Source organism: Salvelinus fontinalis, chromosome 14 (assembly GCF_029448725.1).
Source record: "Salvelinus fontinalis isolate EN_2023a chromosome 14, ASM2944872v1, whole genome shotgun sequence".
Taxonomy (NCBI): domain Eukaryota; kingdom Metazoa; phylum Chordata; class Actinopteri; order Salmoniformes; family Salmonidae; genus Salvelinus; species Salvelinus fontinalis.
This window is the reverse complement of record NC_074678.1, coordinates 27,760,370-27,781,077: the sequence shown is the minus strand read 5'-3', so window position 1 is coordinate 27,781,077 and position 20,708 is coordinate 27,760,370. Positions and strand designations below refer to the sequence as shown.

The 20,708-nt window shown below is 46.0% G+C and overlaps 1 protein-coding gene across 1 annotated transcript in view; it reads left to right on the top strand.

Annotated features, from left to right (window-relative positions):
* LOC129810556 (xenotropic and polytropic retrovirus receptor 1 homolog) overlaps positions 1-20,708 on the top strand; it is a 99,146-nt gene that overhangs the window by 63,073 nt on the left and 15,365 nt on the right. The window contains exons 3-10 of the mRNA XM_055861166.1: positions 3,340-3,441; positions 6,024-6,241; positions 6,972-7,121; positions 7,339-7,422; positions 8,077-8,158; positions 8,345-8,532; positions 16,993-17,172; positions 19,629-19,797. Of these exons, the coding sequence (XP_055717141.1) occupies positions 3,340-3,441; positions 6,024-6,241; positions 6,972-7,121; positions 7,339-7,422; positions 8,077-8,158; positions 8,345-8,532; positions 16,993-17,172; positions 19,629-19,797 (1,173 nt within the window). The remainder of the gene's footprint in view (positions 1-3,339; positions 3,442-6,023; positions 6,242-6,971; positions 7,122-7,338; positions 7,423-8,076; positions 8,159-8,344; positions 8,533-16,992; positions 17,173-19,628; positions 19,798-20,708) is intronic.

Here is a 20,708-nt window from a genome sequence, read left to right as displayed (position 1 = left end):
CTTCAGCGGGGGGAGATAGGGGTCAATACAGCGTCAGCGGGGGGAGATAGGGGTGAGGGGTCACTCCACGGCCCTCTCCCTACATTTCTCTCCAGGCTTTCATCTCCTCCATTTCCTCTTATAACATAATCTAGGATAATTTCATCCAAAGTCCACATCCCTCTTATTTCTCTTTCTTCCTTGTCATCTGCCTCCTCCCCCCGTTGTTTTTATGTAGACTAGTTCCAGTGTTCTATCACCTCTTCCTTTGGGATCTTGTATTTGACCTGGTTTTGCAGCGGTATTGCAGTGCCCTGTTCTCACAAGCTTGTTCTCTAAACTTATCCCAGTCTGTGCTGGGAGGACTGGCATCCAGCCAGATGATGTAAAATGGCTAAACTCTCCATTGATATGTCCTGGTCCAAGGTGTGTTGTGACGGCAATGGAATTAGGAAGTGAGGTAGAAATGCTTTCAGAGGTGTAGGCAGAGCGTACTTCCATTCCTCATTCCTCATGCAGATAGCTAGCTGCTGCCTCTCCTCCTCCTCTAGTCCTCCTCTCCTCCTCTCATCCTCCTCTCCTCCTCCTCTCGTCCTCCTCTCATCCTCCTCTCCTCCTCCTCTCGTCCTCCTCTCGTCCTCCTCTCATCCTCCTCTCGTCGTCCTCTCCTCCTCCTCTCGTCCTCCTTTCGTCCTCCTCTCATCCTCCTCTCGTCGTCCTCTCCTCCTCCTCTCGTCCTCCTCTCGTCCTCCTCTCCTCCTCCTCTCCTCCTCCTCTCCTCCTCTCATCCTCCTCTCGTCCTCCTCTCCTCCTCCTCTCGTCCTCCTCTCGTCCTCCTCTCACCCTCCTCTCCTCCTCCTCCTCTCCTCCTCCTCTCGTCCTCCTCTCCTCCTCCTCTCGTCCTCCTCTCCTCCTCCTTTCCACCTCCTCTCCTCCTCTCGTCCTCCTCTCCTCCTCCTCTCGTCCTCCTCTCCTCCTCCTCTCCTCCTCCTCTCGTCCTCCTCTCGTCCTCCTCTCCTCCTCCTCTCCTCCTCCTCTCCTCCTCCTCTCCTCATCCTCTCCTCCTCCTCTCGTCCTCCTCTCCTCCTCCTCTCCTCCTCCTCTCGTCCGCCTCTCGTCCTCTTCTCGTCCTCCTCTCGTCCTCCTCTCGTCCTCCTCTCCTCCTCCTCTCCTCCTCTTCTCGTCCTCCTCTCGTCCTCCTCTCGTCCTCCTCTCGTCCTCCTCTCGTCCTCCTCTCCTCTCCTCCTCCTCTCGTCCTCCTCTCCTCCTCCTCTCGTCCTCCTCTCGTCCTCCTCTCCTCCTCTCGTCCTCCTCTCGTCCTCCTCTCATCCTCCTCTCGCTCTCCTCTCGTCCTCCTCTCCTCCTCCTCTCCTCCTCTCCTCCTCTCCTCCTCCTCTCGTCCTCCTCTCGTCCTCCTCTCGTCCTCCTCTCCTCCTCCTCTCGTCCTCCTCTCGTCCTCCTCTCATCCTCCTCTCCTGAGGAGCATGGCTGCTGTTGTTTTCTTTTTGTTCAGTGATGATGTTGTTTTTGATGTTTATTGAGGACTGCAAGATGCCTCTGTCATGAGGTTAGTCTGAACTGCAGTAAGGGGACACATCTCCCTAGCACTATGGGTGTCACGGATCGCTAGGAGTGGTGGGTGTGGAGTTAGGCGCAGAGAGCAGTGCTTCCAATGAATATGTTTTATTCAGCTGGGCCCAGCCAACAACCAGGCAAAACTGAGTAATAAACCGATAAGTCCCCCAACCAGGGAAAATAACGGACAGCAAACACGTAAGAGCAAAATAATAATACACCACTGACATAAAGGATAAGCCCGCACAACAGCAGGCGGGACCTGGGAGTTAACTAGTCCCTAATTAACAAAAAATAAGATACAGGTGAAAACCATCAAGACAAAACCAACAGAAAGGGAAAAGGAATCGGTGGCAGCTAGTAGACCGGTGACGAGGACCGCCGAGCACCGCCCGAACAGGGAGAGGAGCCACCTTCGGTGGAAGTCGTGACAATGGGAGTGAATTATCATATGAAGTCCCTTATGAAGAAGTTTCAACCACTGAACATGATTCAATTCACTAATTATTGATATACAGATGTTTTTCTAATTTTTTATGTAAAGCTGCGCATCGCTTGACTGGCTCACTGACTCCAAGGAAAATGTTCACAGCCTTTTACTGAACACAATCACAGTCTCTCCTTGGATTCTCGCTCTGTATGCAGGTGAATAGAGCAGGAATATTGACAGCCTACACAGCCTTAGGCATCTTTTTGTTATTACTAAGAACAGAATTGAATGCCTCTCCATCTAAAGGTTTCAACTTGCATTAAAGGGCCATTTCATATGATAGGTTAGCTAACATTTCTATTATAACCCCACTCTTGCACAAACATTTAGCAGAGATAGTGTGATGGAGGGTGTGTGATGTATCCCTGGCTGTGACATTTAGATAGAACATCAATGATGCATCAGTACTGGTGTCAACTAGCAAGTCTGGCCAGACTAACATTGATAAGAGAGTGATCGGGTTAAATATTGCCAGCTGTTATAGATGGATGGGTTTTGGAACTTGTGGTCACTATAAATAAAATCATTAGAACTACAGCCTGTTGATCCTGTGCTGTGGACCTGTGGTCAGACTTTAAGCTGTGGCTGGGACAGTGCCCTGTGGCCCTGGTCCTCTTGGCTGCTATTGTCTTTACTGGAGTGGGCTTAGCTGGGCTAAGGTGAATGGGGATGGGGTGGGGGGAGTGTGGGATGCAGACAGGGGAAGGAATCCCCCAGGCAACTCATAGGCGTGTTGGGTTACTCTGTGTGTTGGATGAGCAACATCAAGTAAGAAGACAGAAGAGAAGGAGAGGATGGGGAGGGAAGGGAAGGTCGGGGAGTAGGGGAGGGGAGGGACCAAATTAAATGTGTCCTTATTTAGAACTGTGCCACTGTGCTTGTCCCCAACATTTAATGACCGTCAGAGGAACGAGAGAGGCAGGGGCGTGTTGGTGACTTTTCTGGGCTGAACAGTAAGTACACTGTCCATCAAGCCATTTTTAACCGTTTTGTTTCTCTTGGTACCCTGGTCTGAATGAAAGCATTGTTTAAGTGCATTGATGCTTGTTGAAGGAGAATCCTCTTGAAAAGGATGTGAATGTAATCATAAGCCAAACTGATAGGCTACCTGTTTAGCTCCAAGCTGTGGTCATATTCATCTAGGTCAATCATTTACAGATGCATACATTTTTAAAATGTCCAGAATGATGTGTCCATTAATTGTTTTTCATTGGTTAAATAATGTTTTTTTGTTGAATGTTTTGTTCGAAACGTGACCTTTCTCTCTCTCTCCGTCTCTTTTTTTCCCTCTCCAGTCACAGATGAAGACACTGTCAAGAGATACTACGCCAAGTTTGAGGAGAAGTTTTTTCAGAATTGTGAGAAGGAGCTTTTGAAGATCAACACATTTTATTCAGGTAGGCTTATCGGATGGAGCAGTGCTGCTATGCTATGCTATGCAAGTTTGTCTCTCTGACTAAGTTAGACCACCCCTTTGATTTTCTGTGAGCATCTGCAGTTTGTCCAATCATAGTTACTTGTAATGCCATAGTAACTAATGCCTGCAGTGCAATGGGAGTAGCCAGTAATTTCCTTGACATCTTGCACATATGGTTGTCATGTTGAGTGATAAGCTTTATTTGGGTGCCAACTACGTGATGTTTTGTAGAACTGCATTTAATGGGTTGATGCTGCCTGGCAACATGGACATTTGATATATTCTGAATCTCGTTACCAACGAGTACATACTTTATTGGTAATGGTACGAGTTAGACAGGAAGCCAACAAAATATAGAGAAGGTGCATTCATTAGTGTCTACTATAATTTGCTTTCCCTTAAAGTCTGAAAGACTTTTAAACTCCCTATTTTTCTTCTCCAATAAACCTCCCCTCCCATCCCCTTCAGAGTTGAGGCTTTGCCAGAAGCTGAAATAAACTCAGACCAGGTTGGACTGCCAAAGAGAACTGGCACTCTGATCAACATCCTGTTGCTCCTCACTTTTATCTCCCCTGAAAAACAAGGATTTCCCATCACTGTTGCTCATTAAGCACATCCAGCAGACTGAGTCTGAGTATTTTATTTAAGTCATTTAGCAGACGCTCTTATCCAGAGCGACTTACAAATTGGAAAGTTCATACATATTCATCCTGGTCCCCCCGTGGGAATTGAACCCACAACCCTGGCGTTGCAAGCGCCATGCTCTACCAACTGAGCCACACAGGACCACATTTATTTTATCTTCATTTAACTAGGCAATTCAGTTAAGAACAAATTCTTATTTTCAATGACGGCCTAGGAACAGTGGGTTAACTGCCTTGTTCAGGGGCAGAACGGCAGATTTTTACCTTGTCAGCTCGGGGATTCAATCTTGCAACCTTTTGGTTACTAGTCCAACGCTTTAACCACTAGGCTACCTGCTGCCCCATATCAAGGCTAGACATCTAGCTTTACTCTAATAAATCTGTCTCAATTCAGATTATAAGGAAATCTATAGTAAATGTTGTTTTTAGCAGTGTTAGGTCTTCTTGGCTGTCTTGTAGCCCAGCCACAGTCAGTCACTTCACTCTCGGACTCCAGACTGCAGCGTCATAATCTCTCATTTTCTGCGCCTGGATGTGTTGTATATCCGTCTAGCCGGATGTTGGGATGAAACAAGCAATTACTGATTCTTGTTGGACAGACATCGTTATCTCCCTCTTTTTCATGTCTTGTTCAAGGTGTGAGCTTTACATAAGAGAGTTGTCGCCTCCGCAGAGAGCTGTAGCAAGCAGCTTCCCTCTTCTGAAAGGGGTCATCGACCCCATTAAGTGAACCTGGAGCAGTGCATTTAACTATATGCTAGTGACAAAAACCAAGGCACAACACAGTCTCTGTTAAATGCTGTCACAATATCTAAAATATTTGTATGTATCCTCAGATATAGACTCCAGAGACAATATTTTACCTGTGGCTGATCCTGGCAAAGCTCAGACATTAAGGCTTATTTTAGTCTCTTCAGCCTACATACCATTCTGACAACTTTGTCTGTACACACAAATCTACCCAGGCTTCATTTCTTCCAATTTAGGTCAAGTATGTGAGTCTTGACTTTCTCACGCCTCATGTTAAGTCATGACTTGATCCATGCAGAGCGGCAGATAGAGACCCTCTGGACAGGGTAGACAGTGTCAGTGACATAATCTACTGTTATCCTGTGAGGGATTACTCTAATTTTAGCCATCAAAAGAGCAGGCATTCCTGTGAGTCAGGTACTGTGAAATTCAGAGGCTGTGTTTGCAACTGAGCGTTAAAGTAACCATTGAACCCACTGCACCTAACGTAACACCCCTGTCTTCACTGATTGACCGTGGGGAACATGAGATGGTGCTTCGTCGTTGTCACAAACACATGCAGGCAGGGCCTCTCTGCCCTGCCGTTGACCAGACAGTCTTGTTGTGAATCAGGACTGAAGAGGTCTATTGCAGAACCCTCTCTCCAGCCTTGGCCTATGAATAGGATGTGGTGGGGTGCAGAGTGCAGAGTGCAGACACAGGCGGAGGTGACAGTGGAGGATATGTGCCAAAGCCGGGCTCGAGGAGTTCAGTCCTGGAATGTGTTCGTGGGACTGGGATGGGGAGGCTGGGGGAGAATGTGTGCCATGTTCCAGATCTACTCAGGTTCCCCCCTGCCCTGCTGCTGTCTCTCTCTCATTACCCTGTCATGACCCTGGTAATGGGCCTGCCGAGGGCTGCATTTACACGTCTGCAGAACCTAATACTCCTCTTTTCACTTCCCCGTAATGGAGAGGAGGGCAGGGAGAAGTGTGTTTACCTCTGGCTGGATTTACTGCAGGGCTGTTAAAGCAAGCTAATGTTTCTGACAGTCTCAGTGCAGTAGAAGTTACTCTCAAAACCACTAGAACTATCCACAAGACATCAGCAGAGTGAAATCAGATCTGTCTTTGTCATACTGACACTGTTGCTCACTCGGTTGTTCCTCATATCTCCTTCCCTCGTGCAGAGAAACTTGCGGAAGCCCAGAGGCGTTTTGCCACCCTGCAGAATGAGCTGCAGTCGTCTCTGGATGCGCAGCGTGAGAGCAATGCGCCAGGTCTGCGGAAACGCAAGACAGTGTTCCACCTTTCCCAGGAGGAGCGCTGCAAACACCGCAACATCAAAGACCTGCAGCTGGCCTTCTCCGAGTTCTACCTCAGTCTCATCCTGCTGCAGAACTACCAGGTTGGTACCCTAAACCCTACACACTACCCCTAGGTACTTCCTCATCCTGAGGCAGAACTACCAGGTTGGTACCCTTAACCCTAAACCCTACACACTACCCCTAGATACTGCCTCAGTCTCATCCTGCTGCAGAACTACCAGGTTGGTACCCTAAACCCTACACACTACCCCTAGGTACTTCCTCATCCTGAGGCAGAACTACCAGGTTGGTACCCTTAACCCTAAACCCTACACACTACCCCTAGATACTACCTCAGTCTCATCCTAATGCAGAACTACCAGGTTGGTACCCTAAACCCTACACACTACCCCTAGGTACTTCCTCATCCTGAGGCAGAACTACCAGGTTGGTACCCTTAACCCTAAACCCTACACACTACCCCTAGATACTACCTCAGTCTCATCCTGAGGCAGAACTACCAGGTTGGTACCCTTAACCCTAAACCCTACACACTACCCCTAGATACTAGCTCAGTCTCATCCTGAGGCAGAACTACCAGGTGAAACAGTCAGCCTATCTACACCCTCTCATCTTTCTGTTTGACAAACTTTTCTCTGCATCTTACTACCTCTCCATCCACCTCTCTCTAGTGGTGTGTCTATTTCTTCTCTGTTCCTTTCTTTATCTCAGCAGTTCAGTTTATCTCAACCGTTTAGTCGTTGTCTCCTTCTCCCTCTCTGCATCTCTTGCTCAGTTCAGACTTAACCCCACGATTTGTCTTTCTACCAGAATCTGAACTTCACAGGCTTTCGTAAGATCCTGAAGAAGCATGATAAGATCCTGGAGACTCCCCGTGGGGCTGACTGGCGCGTGGCCCACGTGGAGGTGGCCCCCTTCTACACCTGTAAGAAGATCACCCAGCTCATTTCTGAGACTGAGGTACGTATGGAAGCCCCTGGTTGTGGAGGTCAAAGCATTGTTTAGGTTGATGTTCATTCTTGACAACAGTGTATACTCCATCATCTGTTTTAACCACAAAATTGCTAAATCTGGCAAAATCTGATCCTGGTCTTTGACTTTTGTTCTTTAACATGTTGTATTGGATTTGAACTTGTTCCTGGAGGAACAGTAGTGACGTGTGTGTTGTGTTTGTCAGGCTGTGGTGACCACAGAGCTGGAGGGAGGGGACCGTCAGAAGGCCATGAAGAGGCTGAGAGTGCCTCCACTGGGGGCAGCACAGGTGAGAGAGACTGACACCACATGTTTACTAGAGGGTGTATATTAGTTAGTTAGTGTACAATTAACCAATTAGATCATTCCCGCCATAATTCCCTGCCAGCGCCAGGATCTCATCAACATAAACGTAGTATAGTATAGTGACACACTTCCTGCTCTTCATCTCCTTCCTGCTGTGTGTGTATACAGTATAGGTATGTGACACACACACCCTATTCATCCCTACAGTATTGATCCTGTAAGAGGCTCTCCATACTAGACTGGACAAATATATTTTCCACAGGGGATGAGAGAGATAGAGGGCTGGAGAGAGTGCTTCACATCCCCTATCACATATCCTTTAGATTTATAGCTGTATTATTATTAATGTCATGGCCACCCTGAATTATGCCAGATCCAAATGGCTTGTCCAGATTCCTGTGGGAACCTTTATTTGAAATGTATTTTTATAAGGTGCATTGAACAAGGAACAGGTGAACTGGATTCTGTGAATGGCTTGTGTCTATCTGTCAAGCTAAATGAATTAGTAACTGGCTAGTGTGGATCTGTGGCTGTGTGCCTGACAACATTACAGTAGAGCAGAGAAGACTGGCAGTCACACAGGCCTAGTAACTGGTAATTGCTCATCTCTGTCATTCTCTGCTTTTCCTTCCTGCAGCCTGCTCTAGCCTGGACTACCTTCCGCGTTGGCCTATACTGTGGGGTCTTCATCGTCCTCTCTATTTCCTTCATCCTCAGTGGTACATTCACACACAACCATGATAATAAGGCCTTTTTATGGGGAGATTAACAGATACGCAGGAAATGGGGCTTGCCATTAGTGGGGAGCTCAAGTTAGTAGTGCATACTGTATTTTATGACAGGACTGTAGCCTCAGATATTTTGATGAAGAATTAGATTATTTAATTGCTATTATTATTTTGCAGGTGCTGTACTCATCCGGTATGAGAACGTGTGGCCTCTGGTGCGTATCTACCGTGGTGGCTTCCTGCTGATCGAGTTCCTCTTCCTGTTGGGCATCAACACGTACGGCTGGCGCCAGGCGGGGGTCAACCATGTGCTCATCTTTGAGCTGAACCCTCGCAGCAACCTCTCCCACCAGCACCTGTTTGAGGTAAGGGAGAGGGGAGAACCAGGGGATACAAAATGACAATAACAAGAATCAAGCCAGACAGTACACTGAGACAACTACTGGTAATAATGGAGAGAACAAATTATATTGTGTGACCACCAGAGAGAGAATGATCTTGTGTGACCACCAGAGAGAGAGAATGATCTAGTGTGACCACCAGAGAGAGAGAATGATCTTGTGTGACCACCAGAGAGAGAGAATGATCTTGTGTGACCACCAGAGAGAGAGAATGATCTAGTGTGACCACCACTGAGAGAAAGATATTGTTTGACCACCACAGAGAGAATGCTATTGTTTGACCGCCAGAGAGAGAATGATATTGTTTGACCACCACAGAGAGAATGATATTGTTTGACCACCACAGAGAGAATGATATTGTTTGACCACCACAGAGAGAATGATATTGTTTGACCACCAGAGAGAGAATGATATTGTTTGACTTACACAGAGAGAATGATATTGTTTGACCACCACAGAGAGAATGATATTGTTTGACCACCAGAGAGAGAATGATATTGTTTGACCACCACAGAGAGAATGATATTCTTTGACCAGCAGAGGGAGAATGATCTAGTGTGACCACCAGAGAGAGAATGATCTAGTGTGACCACCAGAGAGAGAATGATCAAGTTTGACCACCAGAGAGAGAAAATAATCTAGTGTGACCACCAGAGAGAGAATGATCTGGTGTGACCACCAGAGAGATAATGGTCTAGTGTGACCACCAGAGAGAGAATGATCTAGTGTGACCACCAGAGAGAGAGAATGATCTAGTATGACCACCACAGAGAGAATGATCTTGTGTGATCACCAGAGAGAGAGAGAATGATCTAGTGTGACCACCACAGATAGAATGATCTAGTGTGACCACCAGAGAGAGAGAATGATCTAGTGTGACCACCAGAGAGAGAGAATGATCTAGTGTGACCACCAGAGAGAGAGAATGATCTAGTGTGACCACCAGAGAGAGAATGATCTAGTGTGACCACCAGAGAGGAAATGATCTTGTGTGACCACCACAGAGAGAATGATCTGGTGTGACCACCAGAGAGAGAATGATATTGTTTGACCACTAGAGAGAGAATTATCTAGTGTGACAACCAAAGAGAGAATGAGCTAGTGTTAACACCAGAGAGCGAGAGAATGATCTAGTGTGACCACCACAGAGAGAATGATCTAGTGTGACCACCACAAAGAGAGAATGATATTGTTTGACCACCACAGAGAGAATGATATTGTTTGACCACCACAGAGAGAATGATATTGTTTGACCACCAGAGAGAGAATTATCTAGTGTGACCACCAGAGAGAGAATGATCTAGTGTGACCACCAGAGAGAAAATGATATTGTGTGACCACCACAGAGAGAATGATCTGGTGTGACCACCAGAGAGAGAATGATATTGTTTGACCACCACAGAAAGAATGATATTGTTTGACCACCAGAGAGAGAATTATCTAGTGTGACCACCAGAGAGAGAGAATGATCTAGTGTGAGTGTAACGGATGTGAAATGGCTAGCTAGTTAGCGGGTACGCGCTAGTAGCATTTCAATCAGTTACGTCACTTGCTCTGAGACTTTAAGTAGGGTTGCCCCTTGCTCTGCAAGAGCCGTGGCTTTTGTGGAGCGATGGGTAACGACGCTTCGTGGGTGTCAGTTGTTGATGTGTGCAGAGGGTCCCTGGTTCGCGCCCGTTTCGGGGCGAGGGGACGGTTTAAAGTTATACTGTTACATTGATGCTGTTGACCCGGATCACTGGTTGCTGCGGAAAAAGGAGGAGGTTGAAAGGGGGGTGAGTGTAACGCATGTGAAATGGCTAGCTAGTTAGCGGGTACGCGCTAGTAGCATTTCAATCAGTTACGTCACTTGCTCTGAGACTTTAAGTAGGGTTGCCCCTTGCTCTGCAAGAGCCGTTGCTTTTGTGGAGCGATGGGTAACGACGCTTCGTGGGTGTCAGTTGTTGATGTGTGCAGAGGGTCCCTGGTTTGCGCCCGTGTCGGGGCGAGGGGACGGTTTAAAGTTATACTGTTACATGAACACCAGAGAGAGAGAGAATGATCGAGTGTGACCACCACAGAGAGAATTATCTGGTGTGACCACCAGAGAGAGAATGATATTGTTTGACCACCACAGAGAGAATGATATTGTTTGACCACCACAGAGAGAATGATATTGTTTGACCACCACAGAGAGAGAATGATCTAGTGTGACCACCAGAGAGAGAATGATCTAATGTGACCACCAGAGAGAGAGAATGATCTAGTGTGACCACCAGAGAGAGAGAATGATATAGTGTGACCACCAGAGAGAGAATGATATTGTTTGACCACCACAGAGAGAATGATCTAATGTGACCACCAGAGAGAGAGACTGATCTAGTGTGAACACAAGAGAGAGAGAATGATCTAGTGTGACCACCAGAGAGAGAATGATTTGGTGTGAGCACCAGAGAGAGAATGATCTGGTGTGACCACCACAGAGATAATGATCTGGTGTGACCACCACAGAGAGAAAGATCTGGTGTGACCACCAGAGAGAGAGAATGATCTGGTGTGACCACCAGAGAGAGAGAATGATCTGGTGTGACCACCAGAGAGAGAATGATCTGGTGTGACCACCAGAGAGAGAATGATCTGGTGTGACCACCAGAGAGAGAATGATCTTGTGTGACCACCAGAGAGAGAATGATCTTGTGTGACCACCAGAGAGAGAATGATTGTGTTTGACCACCACAGAGAGAACGATCGTGTATGACCACCAGAGAGAGAGAATGATCTAGTGTGACCACCAGAGAGAGAATTATCTGGTGTGACCACCAGAGAGAGAATGATATTGTTTGACCACCACAGAGAGAATTATATTGTTTGACCACCACAGAGAGAATGATATTGTTTGACCACCACAGAGAGAGAATGATCTAGTGTGACCACCAGAGAGAGAGAATGATCTAGTGTGACCACCAGAGAGAGAGAACGATCTAGTGTGACCACCAGAGAGAGGATGATCTGGTGTGACCACCAGAGAGATAATGGTCTAGTGTGACCACCAGAGAGAGAATGATCTAGTGTGACCACCAGAGAGAGAGAATGATCTAGTATGACCACCACAGAGAGAATGATCTAGTGTGATCACCAGAGAGAGAGAGAATGATCTAGTGTGACCACCACAGATAGAATGATCTAGTGTGACCACCAGAGAGAGAGAATGATCTAGTGTGACCACCAGAGAGAAAGAATGATCTAGTGTGACCACCAGAGAGAGAGAATGATCTAGTGTGACCACCAGAGAGAGAATGATCTAGTGTGACCACCAGAGAGGAAATGATCTTGTGTGACCACCACAGAGAGAATGATCTGGTGTGACCACCAGAGAGAGAATGATATTGTTTGACCACTAGAGAGAGAATTATCTAGTGTGACAACCAAAGAGAGAATGAGCTAGTGTTAACACCAGAGAGCGAGAGAATGATCTAGTGTGACCACCACAGAGAGAATGATCTAGTGTGACCACCACAAAGAGAGAATGATATTGTTTGACCACCACAGAGAGAATGATATTGTTTGACCACCACAGAGAGAATGATATTGTTTGACCACCAGAGAGAGAATTATCTAGTGTGACCACCAGAGAGAGAATGATCTAGTGTGACCACCAGAGAGAAAATGATATTGTGTGACCACCACAGAGAGAATGATCTGGTGTGACCACCAGAGAGAGAATGATATTGTTTGACCACCACAGAAAGAATGATATTGTTTGACCACCAGAGAGAGAATTATCTAGTGTGACCACCAGAGAGAGAGAATGATCTAGTGTGAGTGTAACGGATGTGAAATGGCTAGCTAGTTAGCGGGTACGCGCTAGTAGCATTTCAATCAGTTACGTCACTTGCTCTGAGACTTTAAGTAGGGTTGCCCCTTGCTCTGCAAGAGCCGTGGCTTTTGTGGAGCGATGGGTAACGACGCTTCGTGGGTGTCAGTTGTTGATGTGTGCAGAGGGTCCCTGGTTCGCGCCCGTTTCGGGGCGAGGGGACGGTTTAAAGTTATACTGTTACATTGATGCTGTTGACCCGGATCACTGGTTGCTGCGGAAAAAGGAGGAGGTTGAAAGGGGGGTGAGTGTAACGCATGTGAAATGGCTAGCTAGTTAGCGGGTACGCGCTAGTAGCATTTCAATCAGTTACGTCACTTGCTCTGAGACTTTAAGTAGGGTTGCCCCTTGCTCTGCAAGAGCCGTTGCTTTTGTGGAGCGATGGGTAACGACGCTTCGTGGGTGTCAGTTGTTGATGTGTGCAGAGGGTCCCTGGTTTGCGCCCGTGTCGGGGCGAGGGGACGGTTTAAAGTTATACTGTTACATGAACACCAGAGAGAGAGAGAATGATCGAGTGTGACCACCACAGAGAGAATTATCTGGTGTGACCACCAGAGAGAGAATGATATTGTTTGACCACCACAGAGAGAATGATATTGTTTGACCACCACAGAGAGAATGATATTGTTTGACCACCACAGAGAGAGAATGATCTAGTGTGACCACCAGAGAGAGAATGATCTAATGTGACCACCAGAGAGAGAGAATGATCTAGTGTGACCACCAGAGAGAGAGAATGATATAGTGTGACCACCAGAGAGAGAATGATATTGTTTGACCACCACAGAGAGAATGATCTAATGTGACCACCAGAGAGAGAGACTGATCTAGTGTGAACACAAGAGAGAGAGAATGATCTAGTGTGACCACCAGAGAGAGAATGATTTGGTGTGAGCACCAGAGAGAGAATGATCTGGTGTGACCACCACAGAGATAATGATCTGGTGTGACCACCACAGAGAGAAAGATCTGGTGTGACCACCAGAGAGAGAGAATGATCTGGTGTGACCACCAGAGAGAGAGAATGATCTGGTGTGACCACCAGAGAGAGAATGATCTGGTGTGACCACCAGAGAGAGAATGATCTGGTGTGACCACCAGAGAGAGAATGATCTTGTGTGACCACCAGAGAGAGAATGATCTTGTGTGACCACCAGAGAGAGAATGATTGTGTTTGACCACCACAGAGAGAACGATCGTGTATGACCACCAGAGAGAGAGAATGATCTAGTGTGACCACCAGAGAGAGAATTATCTGGTGTGACCACCAGAGAGAGAATGATATTGTTTGACCACCACAGAGAGAATTATATTGTTTGACCACCACAGAGAGAATGATATTGTTTGACCACCACAGAGAGAGAATGATCTAGTGTGACCACCAGAGAGAGAGAATGATCTAGTGTGACCACCAGAGAGAAAGAACGATCTAGTGTGACCACCAGAGAGAGAGAATGATCTAGTGTGACCACCAGAGAGAGAGGATGATCTAGTGTGACCACCAGAGAGAGAGAATGATCTACTGTGACCACCAGAGAGAGAGAGTTATCTAGTGTGACCACCAGAGAGAGAGAATGATCTAGTGTGACCACCAGAGAGAGAGAATGATCTAGTGTGACCACCAGAGAGAGAATGATCTAGTGTGACCACCAGAGAGAGAGAATGATCTAGTGTGACCACCAGAGAGAGAGAATGATCTAGTGTGACCACCAGAGAGAGAATGATCTAGTGTGACCACCAGAGAGAGATAATGATCTAGTGTGACCACCAGAGAGAGAATGATCTAGTGTGACCACCAGAGAGAAAATGATCTAGTGTGACCACCAGAGAGAGAATGATCTAGTGTGACCACCAGAGAGAGAGAATGATCTAATGTGACCACCAGAGAGAGAGAATGATCTAGTGTGACCACCAGAGAGAGAGAATGATCTAGTGTGACCACCAGAGAGAGAGAAAATCTGGTGTGACCACCAGAGAGAGAGAGAGAATGATCTGGTGTGACCACCAGAGAGAGAGAATGATCTAGTGTGACCACCAGAGAGAGAGAATGATCTAGTGTGACCACCAGAGAGAGAGAATGATCTGGTGTGACCACCAGAGAGAGAGAATGATCTAGTGTGACCACCAGAGAGAGAATGATCTAGTGTGACCACCAGAGAGAGAATGATCTAGTGTGACCACCAGAGAGAGAATGATCTAATGTGACCACCAGAGAGAGAGAATGATCTAGTGTGACCACCAGAGAGAGAGAATGATATAGTGTGACCACCAGAGAGAGAATGATATTGTTTGACCACCACAGAGAGAATGATCTAATGTGACCACCAGAGAGAGAGACTGATCTAGTGTGAACACAAGAGAGAGAGAATGATCTAGTGTGACCACCAGAGAGAGAATGATTTGGTGTGAGCACCAGAGAGAGAATGATCTGGTGTGACCACCACAGAGATAATGATCTGGTGTGACCACCACAGAGAGAAAGATCTGGTGTGACCACCAGAGAGAGAGAATGATCTGGTGTGACCACCAGAGAGAGAGAATGATCTGGTGTGACCACCAGAGAGAGAATGATCTGTTGTGTCCACCAGAGAGAGAATGATCTGGTGTGACCACCAGAGAGAGAATGATCTTGTGTGACCACCAGAGAGAGAATGATCTTGTGTGACCACCAGAGAGAGAATGATTGTGTTTGACCACCACAGAGAGAACGATCGTGTATGACCACCAGAGAGAGAGAATGATCTAGTGTGACCACCAGAGAGAGAATTATCTGGTGTGACCACCAGAGAGAGAATGATATTGTTTGACCACCACAGAGAGAATTATATTGTTTGACCACCACAGAGAGAATGATATTGTTTGACCACCACAGAGAGAGAATGATCTAGTGTGACCACCAGAGAGAGAGAATGATCTAGTGTGACCACCAGAGAGAGAGAATGATCTAGTGTGACCACCAGAGAGAGAGGATGATCTAGTGTGACCACCAGAGAGAGAGAGAATGATCTACTGTGACCACCAGAGAGAGAGTTATCTAGTGTGACCACCAGAGAGAGAGAATGATCTAGTGTGACCACCAGAGAGAGAGAATGATCTAGTGTGACCACCAGAGAGAGAATGATCTAGTGTGACCACCAGAGAGAGAGAATGATCTAGTGTGACCACCAGAGAGAGAGAATGATCTAGTGTGACCACCAGAGAGAGAGAATGATCTAGTGTGACCACCAGAGAGAGAATGATCTAGTGTGACCACCAGAGAGAGATAATGATCTAGTGTGACCACCAGAGAGAGAATGATCTAGTGTGACCACCAGAGAGAAAATGATCTAGTGTGACCACCAGAGAGAGAATGATCTAGTGTGACCACCAGAGAGAGAGAATGATCTAGTGTGACCACCAGAGAGAGAGAATGATCTAGTGTGACCACCAGAGAGAGAGAATGATCTAGTGTGACCACCAGAGAGAGAGAAAATCTGGTGTGACCACCAGAGAGAGAGAGAGAATGATCTGGTGTGACCACCAGAGAGAGAGAATGATCTAGTGTGACCACCAGAGAGAGAGAATGATCTAGTGTGACCACCAGAGAGAGAGAATGATCTGGTGTGACCACCCGAGAGAGAGAATGATCTAGTGTGACCACCAGAGAGAGAATGATCTAGTGTGACCACCAGAGAGAGAATGATCTAGTGTGACCACCAGAGAAAGAGAATGATCTAGTGTGACCACCAGAGAGAGAATGATCTAGTGTGACCACCAGAGAGAGAATGATCTAGTGTGACCACCAGAGAGAGAATGATCTAGTGTGACCACCCGAGAGAGAATGATCTAGTGTGACCACCAGAGAGAGAGAATGATCTAGTGTGACCACCAGAGAGAGAGAATGATCTAGTGTGACCACCAGAGAGAGAATGATCTAGTGTGACCACCAGAGAGAGAGAATGATGTAGTGTGACCACCAGAGAGAGAATGATCTAGAGTGACCATCAGAGAGAGAATCATCTAGTGTGACCACCAGAGAGAGAATGATCTAGTGTGACCACCAGAGAGAGAATGATCTAGTGTGACCACCATAGAGAGAGAATGATCTAGTGTGACCACCAGAGAGAGAATGATCTAGTGTGACCACCAGAGAGAGAATGATCTAGTGTGACCACCAGAGAAAGAGAATGATCTAGTGTGACCACCAGAGAGAGAATGATCTAGTGTGACCACCAGAGAGAGAATGATCTAGTGTGACCACCATAGAGAGAGAATGATCTAGTGTGACCACCAGAGAGAGAATGATCTAGTGTGACCACCAGAGAGAGAGAATGATCTAGTGTGACCACCAGAGAGAGAGAATGATCTAGTGTGACCACCAGAGAGAGAATGATCTAGTGTGACCACCAGAGAGAGAGAATGTGCTGAATAAGGGAAATTAAACATTTCAATAATAATACTAATCTGAAGACATGCACTACGTTTTTTTCTGATCATTTTGCCAAGGACAAATTATATACAGCGTTATAAAGTTAGTTGAATCAAATATATTTTGCGTGTTTGATGGCTTTATCTATTGAATTCTTCCCTAGATTGCAGGGTTCCTGGGGGTGCTGTGGTGTATGAGCATCCTTTCCTGTCTGTACTCTGAGTACACCATGCTGCCCATGCAGGTCAACCCTCTCATCCTCTATGGCTTCATGCTCCTCTTCCTCATCAACCCCTTCAAGACTGGCTACTACAAGTCTCGCTTCTGGCTGCTCAAACTTCTGGTGAGCTCCTTCTCCACTGGGACTACTGTATTATAATGATGCAATGATATCAGTACAATGAAACCCGACTCAACTAGTGTTTGTTTGTACCACACTGTATTTGATATCTATCTCCTACTGTATTGTGTTTTGTTGTATTCAGCTTGTTTTTTATTTGTCTGATGTTTGCTGGCCAGGGGGATGGGGATGGGGGGGTAGGAGGATTCGGTGTGTGTGTGAGACAGAGGCCAGTGGGGTGAGGGATAATAGAATGCAGGCGGGTCCCTGGGGATGTGGCGGCTGTGACTGTACAATCATTACAGGGATGGATCCATCAGTATACTGCTCCTCCAATTCTCCCCATCCCTCCGAGCCATTCCACAGCCTTCTCCAGCTTTGATTGGGCTCCACTGGGGCCTGTGCAGCATCCTAGAGAGCCACACACCCACACTGAACACAGGAACTAACCAGAGGACAAACACATAATCAGAGAACAAATCGAGACAGATTGCCTGGTGTGTTTGTTTACACAATGAATACATTTTGAGGAAGGTTTATCTTCTGAATGTCTATAGTTTCTGTGTATGGAGATGGTGTGGAGATCAATAGGGGCATATATTGCCAGGTAGAAATCTTTCATTAGCTCACATATATAACAGGATGAATCAATACTGTTTGACATTTGCAACTGAAACAATCTGGGACTAGGTCAGGCTGTGTAGCACCCTGGAGGCAAGAGGGGGAGAGTATCATTCCCATTCACCCACAGTCTCATTCGCAGACCTGTGATAACATGATCCAGTCCCAACAGAAACCATAGCCAAAGCACAAGTAAACCCAATCATATTAGGCTATATTAAATCAGACTTCTCCAGGGCCATGCACTTGATCCTGTGCTGCTCCCAGACCATCATGTTTGTGCACGTGTGGTGTGTCGAATAGTGTGTCAGCAAAAATATCATTTCTCTGCAAATCAAGTCTTATATCTCCCTCTCTAACTTTAAGCATCAGCTTTCTGAGCAGCTTACCGATCACTGTATCTGTACACAGCAATCTGTAAATAGCACACTGACTACCTCATCCCCATATTATTACTTACCATCTTGCTCTTTTGCTCCCCAGTATCTCTACTTGCACATCATCATCTGCACGTCTATCACTCCAGTATTAATGCTAAATTGTAATTATTTCGCTTCTAGGGCCTATTTATTGGCTACCTCCCTACTCTTCTACATTTGCACACACTGTACATAGATTTTTCTATTTTTCTTTTCTTTTGTGTTATTGACTGTACGTTTGTCTATGTGTAACTCTGTGTTGTTGTTTTTGTCGCATTGTTTTGCTTTGCTTTATCTTGGCCAGGTCACAGTTGTAAATGAGAACGTGTTCTCAACTGGCCTACCTGGTTAAATAAAGGTGAAATAAAATAAAATACAAATGGAAAAAAAGATGGTCTATTACTTCACCAGCCATTCACAGAATGTGAGCCCATATATAGTACCTACCTAAGCAGTACCTCTCAGTGAGGGGCAAACTATTGCTGGTGTGGCAATAGCTCTTGTTAAATGAGTGACAGGTTGACACAATCCAGCTAGAGCTTCATTAGGCTTTCCATCGGTATCCACCAGTTAATTTACTGTAGGGAGATACTAGGACTGCTGGCTGTTGCAGAGCTCATGACCTCAACATATCCCAGCTCATTTGGAGAGTAGCTTCCTGTTCTGCTCTGCCCTCTCGTCTTCCACTACTCTAATTAAGCAACAAGGCCCGAGGGGGTGTGGTATATGGCCAATATACCACGGCTAAGGGCTGTTCATATGCACAACACAGAGTGCCTGGATACAGTGCTTAACGTGGTATATTGGCAATATACCACAAACCCCTAAGGTGCCTTATTGATATTATAAACTGGTTACCAACATAATTATAGCAGTAAAATAAATGTTTTGTCATACCCGTGGTATACAGTCTGATATACCACAGCTGTGAGTCAATTTGCATTCAGGGATCGATCCACTCAGTTTATAATACCCTGTACATTACAGCCTCATTTGCTGCATGACAATGAGTTTCCTCAGTGTTCAAGTCTTGTATACATGGTTTTAGCCCAGGTCTTTACATGTGTGTCCCTTCTCTTTGGTTATTTGTAATGTCTTAAATGGCTTATTGTGAGACAAGCATGGGAGTTCTAGTGGCATTAGTATGCAGAGGATGTATTGTAGACAGAAGAGCTGTCAATGTTATCTTAACCTCAGTCTATTGTTTCTACACCTGCATCGCTTGCTGTTTGGGGTTTTAGTCTGGGTTTCTGTACAGCACTTTGATATATCAGCTGATGTAAGAAGGGCTTTATAAATACATTTGATTTGATGTATTCCAACACACATTGCACCCCTTCAGTGGAAGCATATGTATTTAATCAGATCTCCTGTGTCTTGTATGGGACTACTAACTCTGTCTGTCTGTCCTCTCCCTAGTTCCGTGTGTTCACGGCGCCGTTCCACCGCGTGGAGTTTGCAGACTTCTGGCTGGCCGACCAGCTCAACTCTCTGGTGATTGTACTGATGGACCTGGAGTATCTCATCTGCTTCTACAGCTTCGAGCTCAAATGGACCGACCGCAAAGGCCTCCTGCCCATGTTCAACAGTGAGTTAGACCATAACGAATACCTACCGTTGCTCTGTAAGTGCAGAACTGTCATGTCAGGTATGCAATGAGGTAACAGCTGAATGTATGTAACCCAAACCTATATATCATGCTGGTTCAGCAGCTCTATTCAAACTCATCTATAACAGTATTGTTTTGTTTAGGAGACATGTACTGAGGTGGAATGGTTTAGCTCTCTCTGACTCCAGTCAATATTCAGTGGGATCTGTCTGTCTGTCTGCCTGTCTGCCTGTCTCTGTCTGCCTGTCTGACTGTCTGTTTGTTTGTCTGGAAAATGAGTTATTAATGGTTCTCCTCAGTAATTTGCAGCCCTCTGCTGTGGCCTGAAAAATCAGCAGCAAGGTAATTGAATGGAAATGTTTGTGTCCAGCAGTGTGACTCTCATGTTGATGATCTGTCCACTCAGAGAGTCAAATCAAATGTATTTGTCACATGCTTCTAAAACAACAGGTGTAGACTAACAGTGAATTGCTTACGGGGCCTTCCCAACAATGCACGGAGAAAGAAAATAGAGAAATAAACAAGTAATAATAAAAGTAAGTAATGATAACTTGGCTATATGCACAGGGTACCAGTACAGAGTCAATGTGCAGGGGTATGAAGTAATTAAGGTAGATATGTACATATAACTAGGAAAAAAGTGACAGATAATAAACAGTAGCAGCAGCGTATGTGCCTGGAGTCTGTGACAATTTTTAGGGCCTTCCTCTGACACCGCCAGGTATTTCCATTACACACTTTGTAACAGGACAAATATAAACACCCGCTAAATTATTATTATTATGATTGTGATTATTATTATTCTGTGTGTGTAGGAGAGCGGAGAGGGGACGGCACAATGTAGGTGTATGGCAATGAGTCAAAGCATTGGGACTACAGCTAGCTAGTCC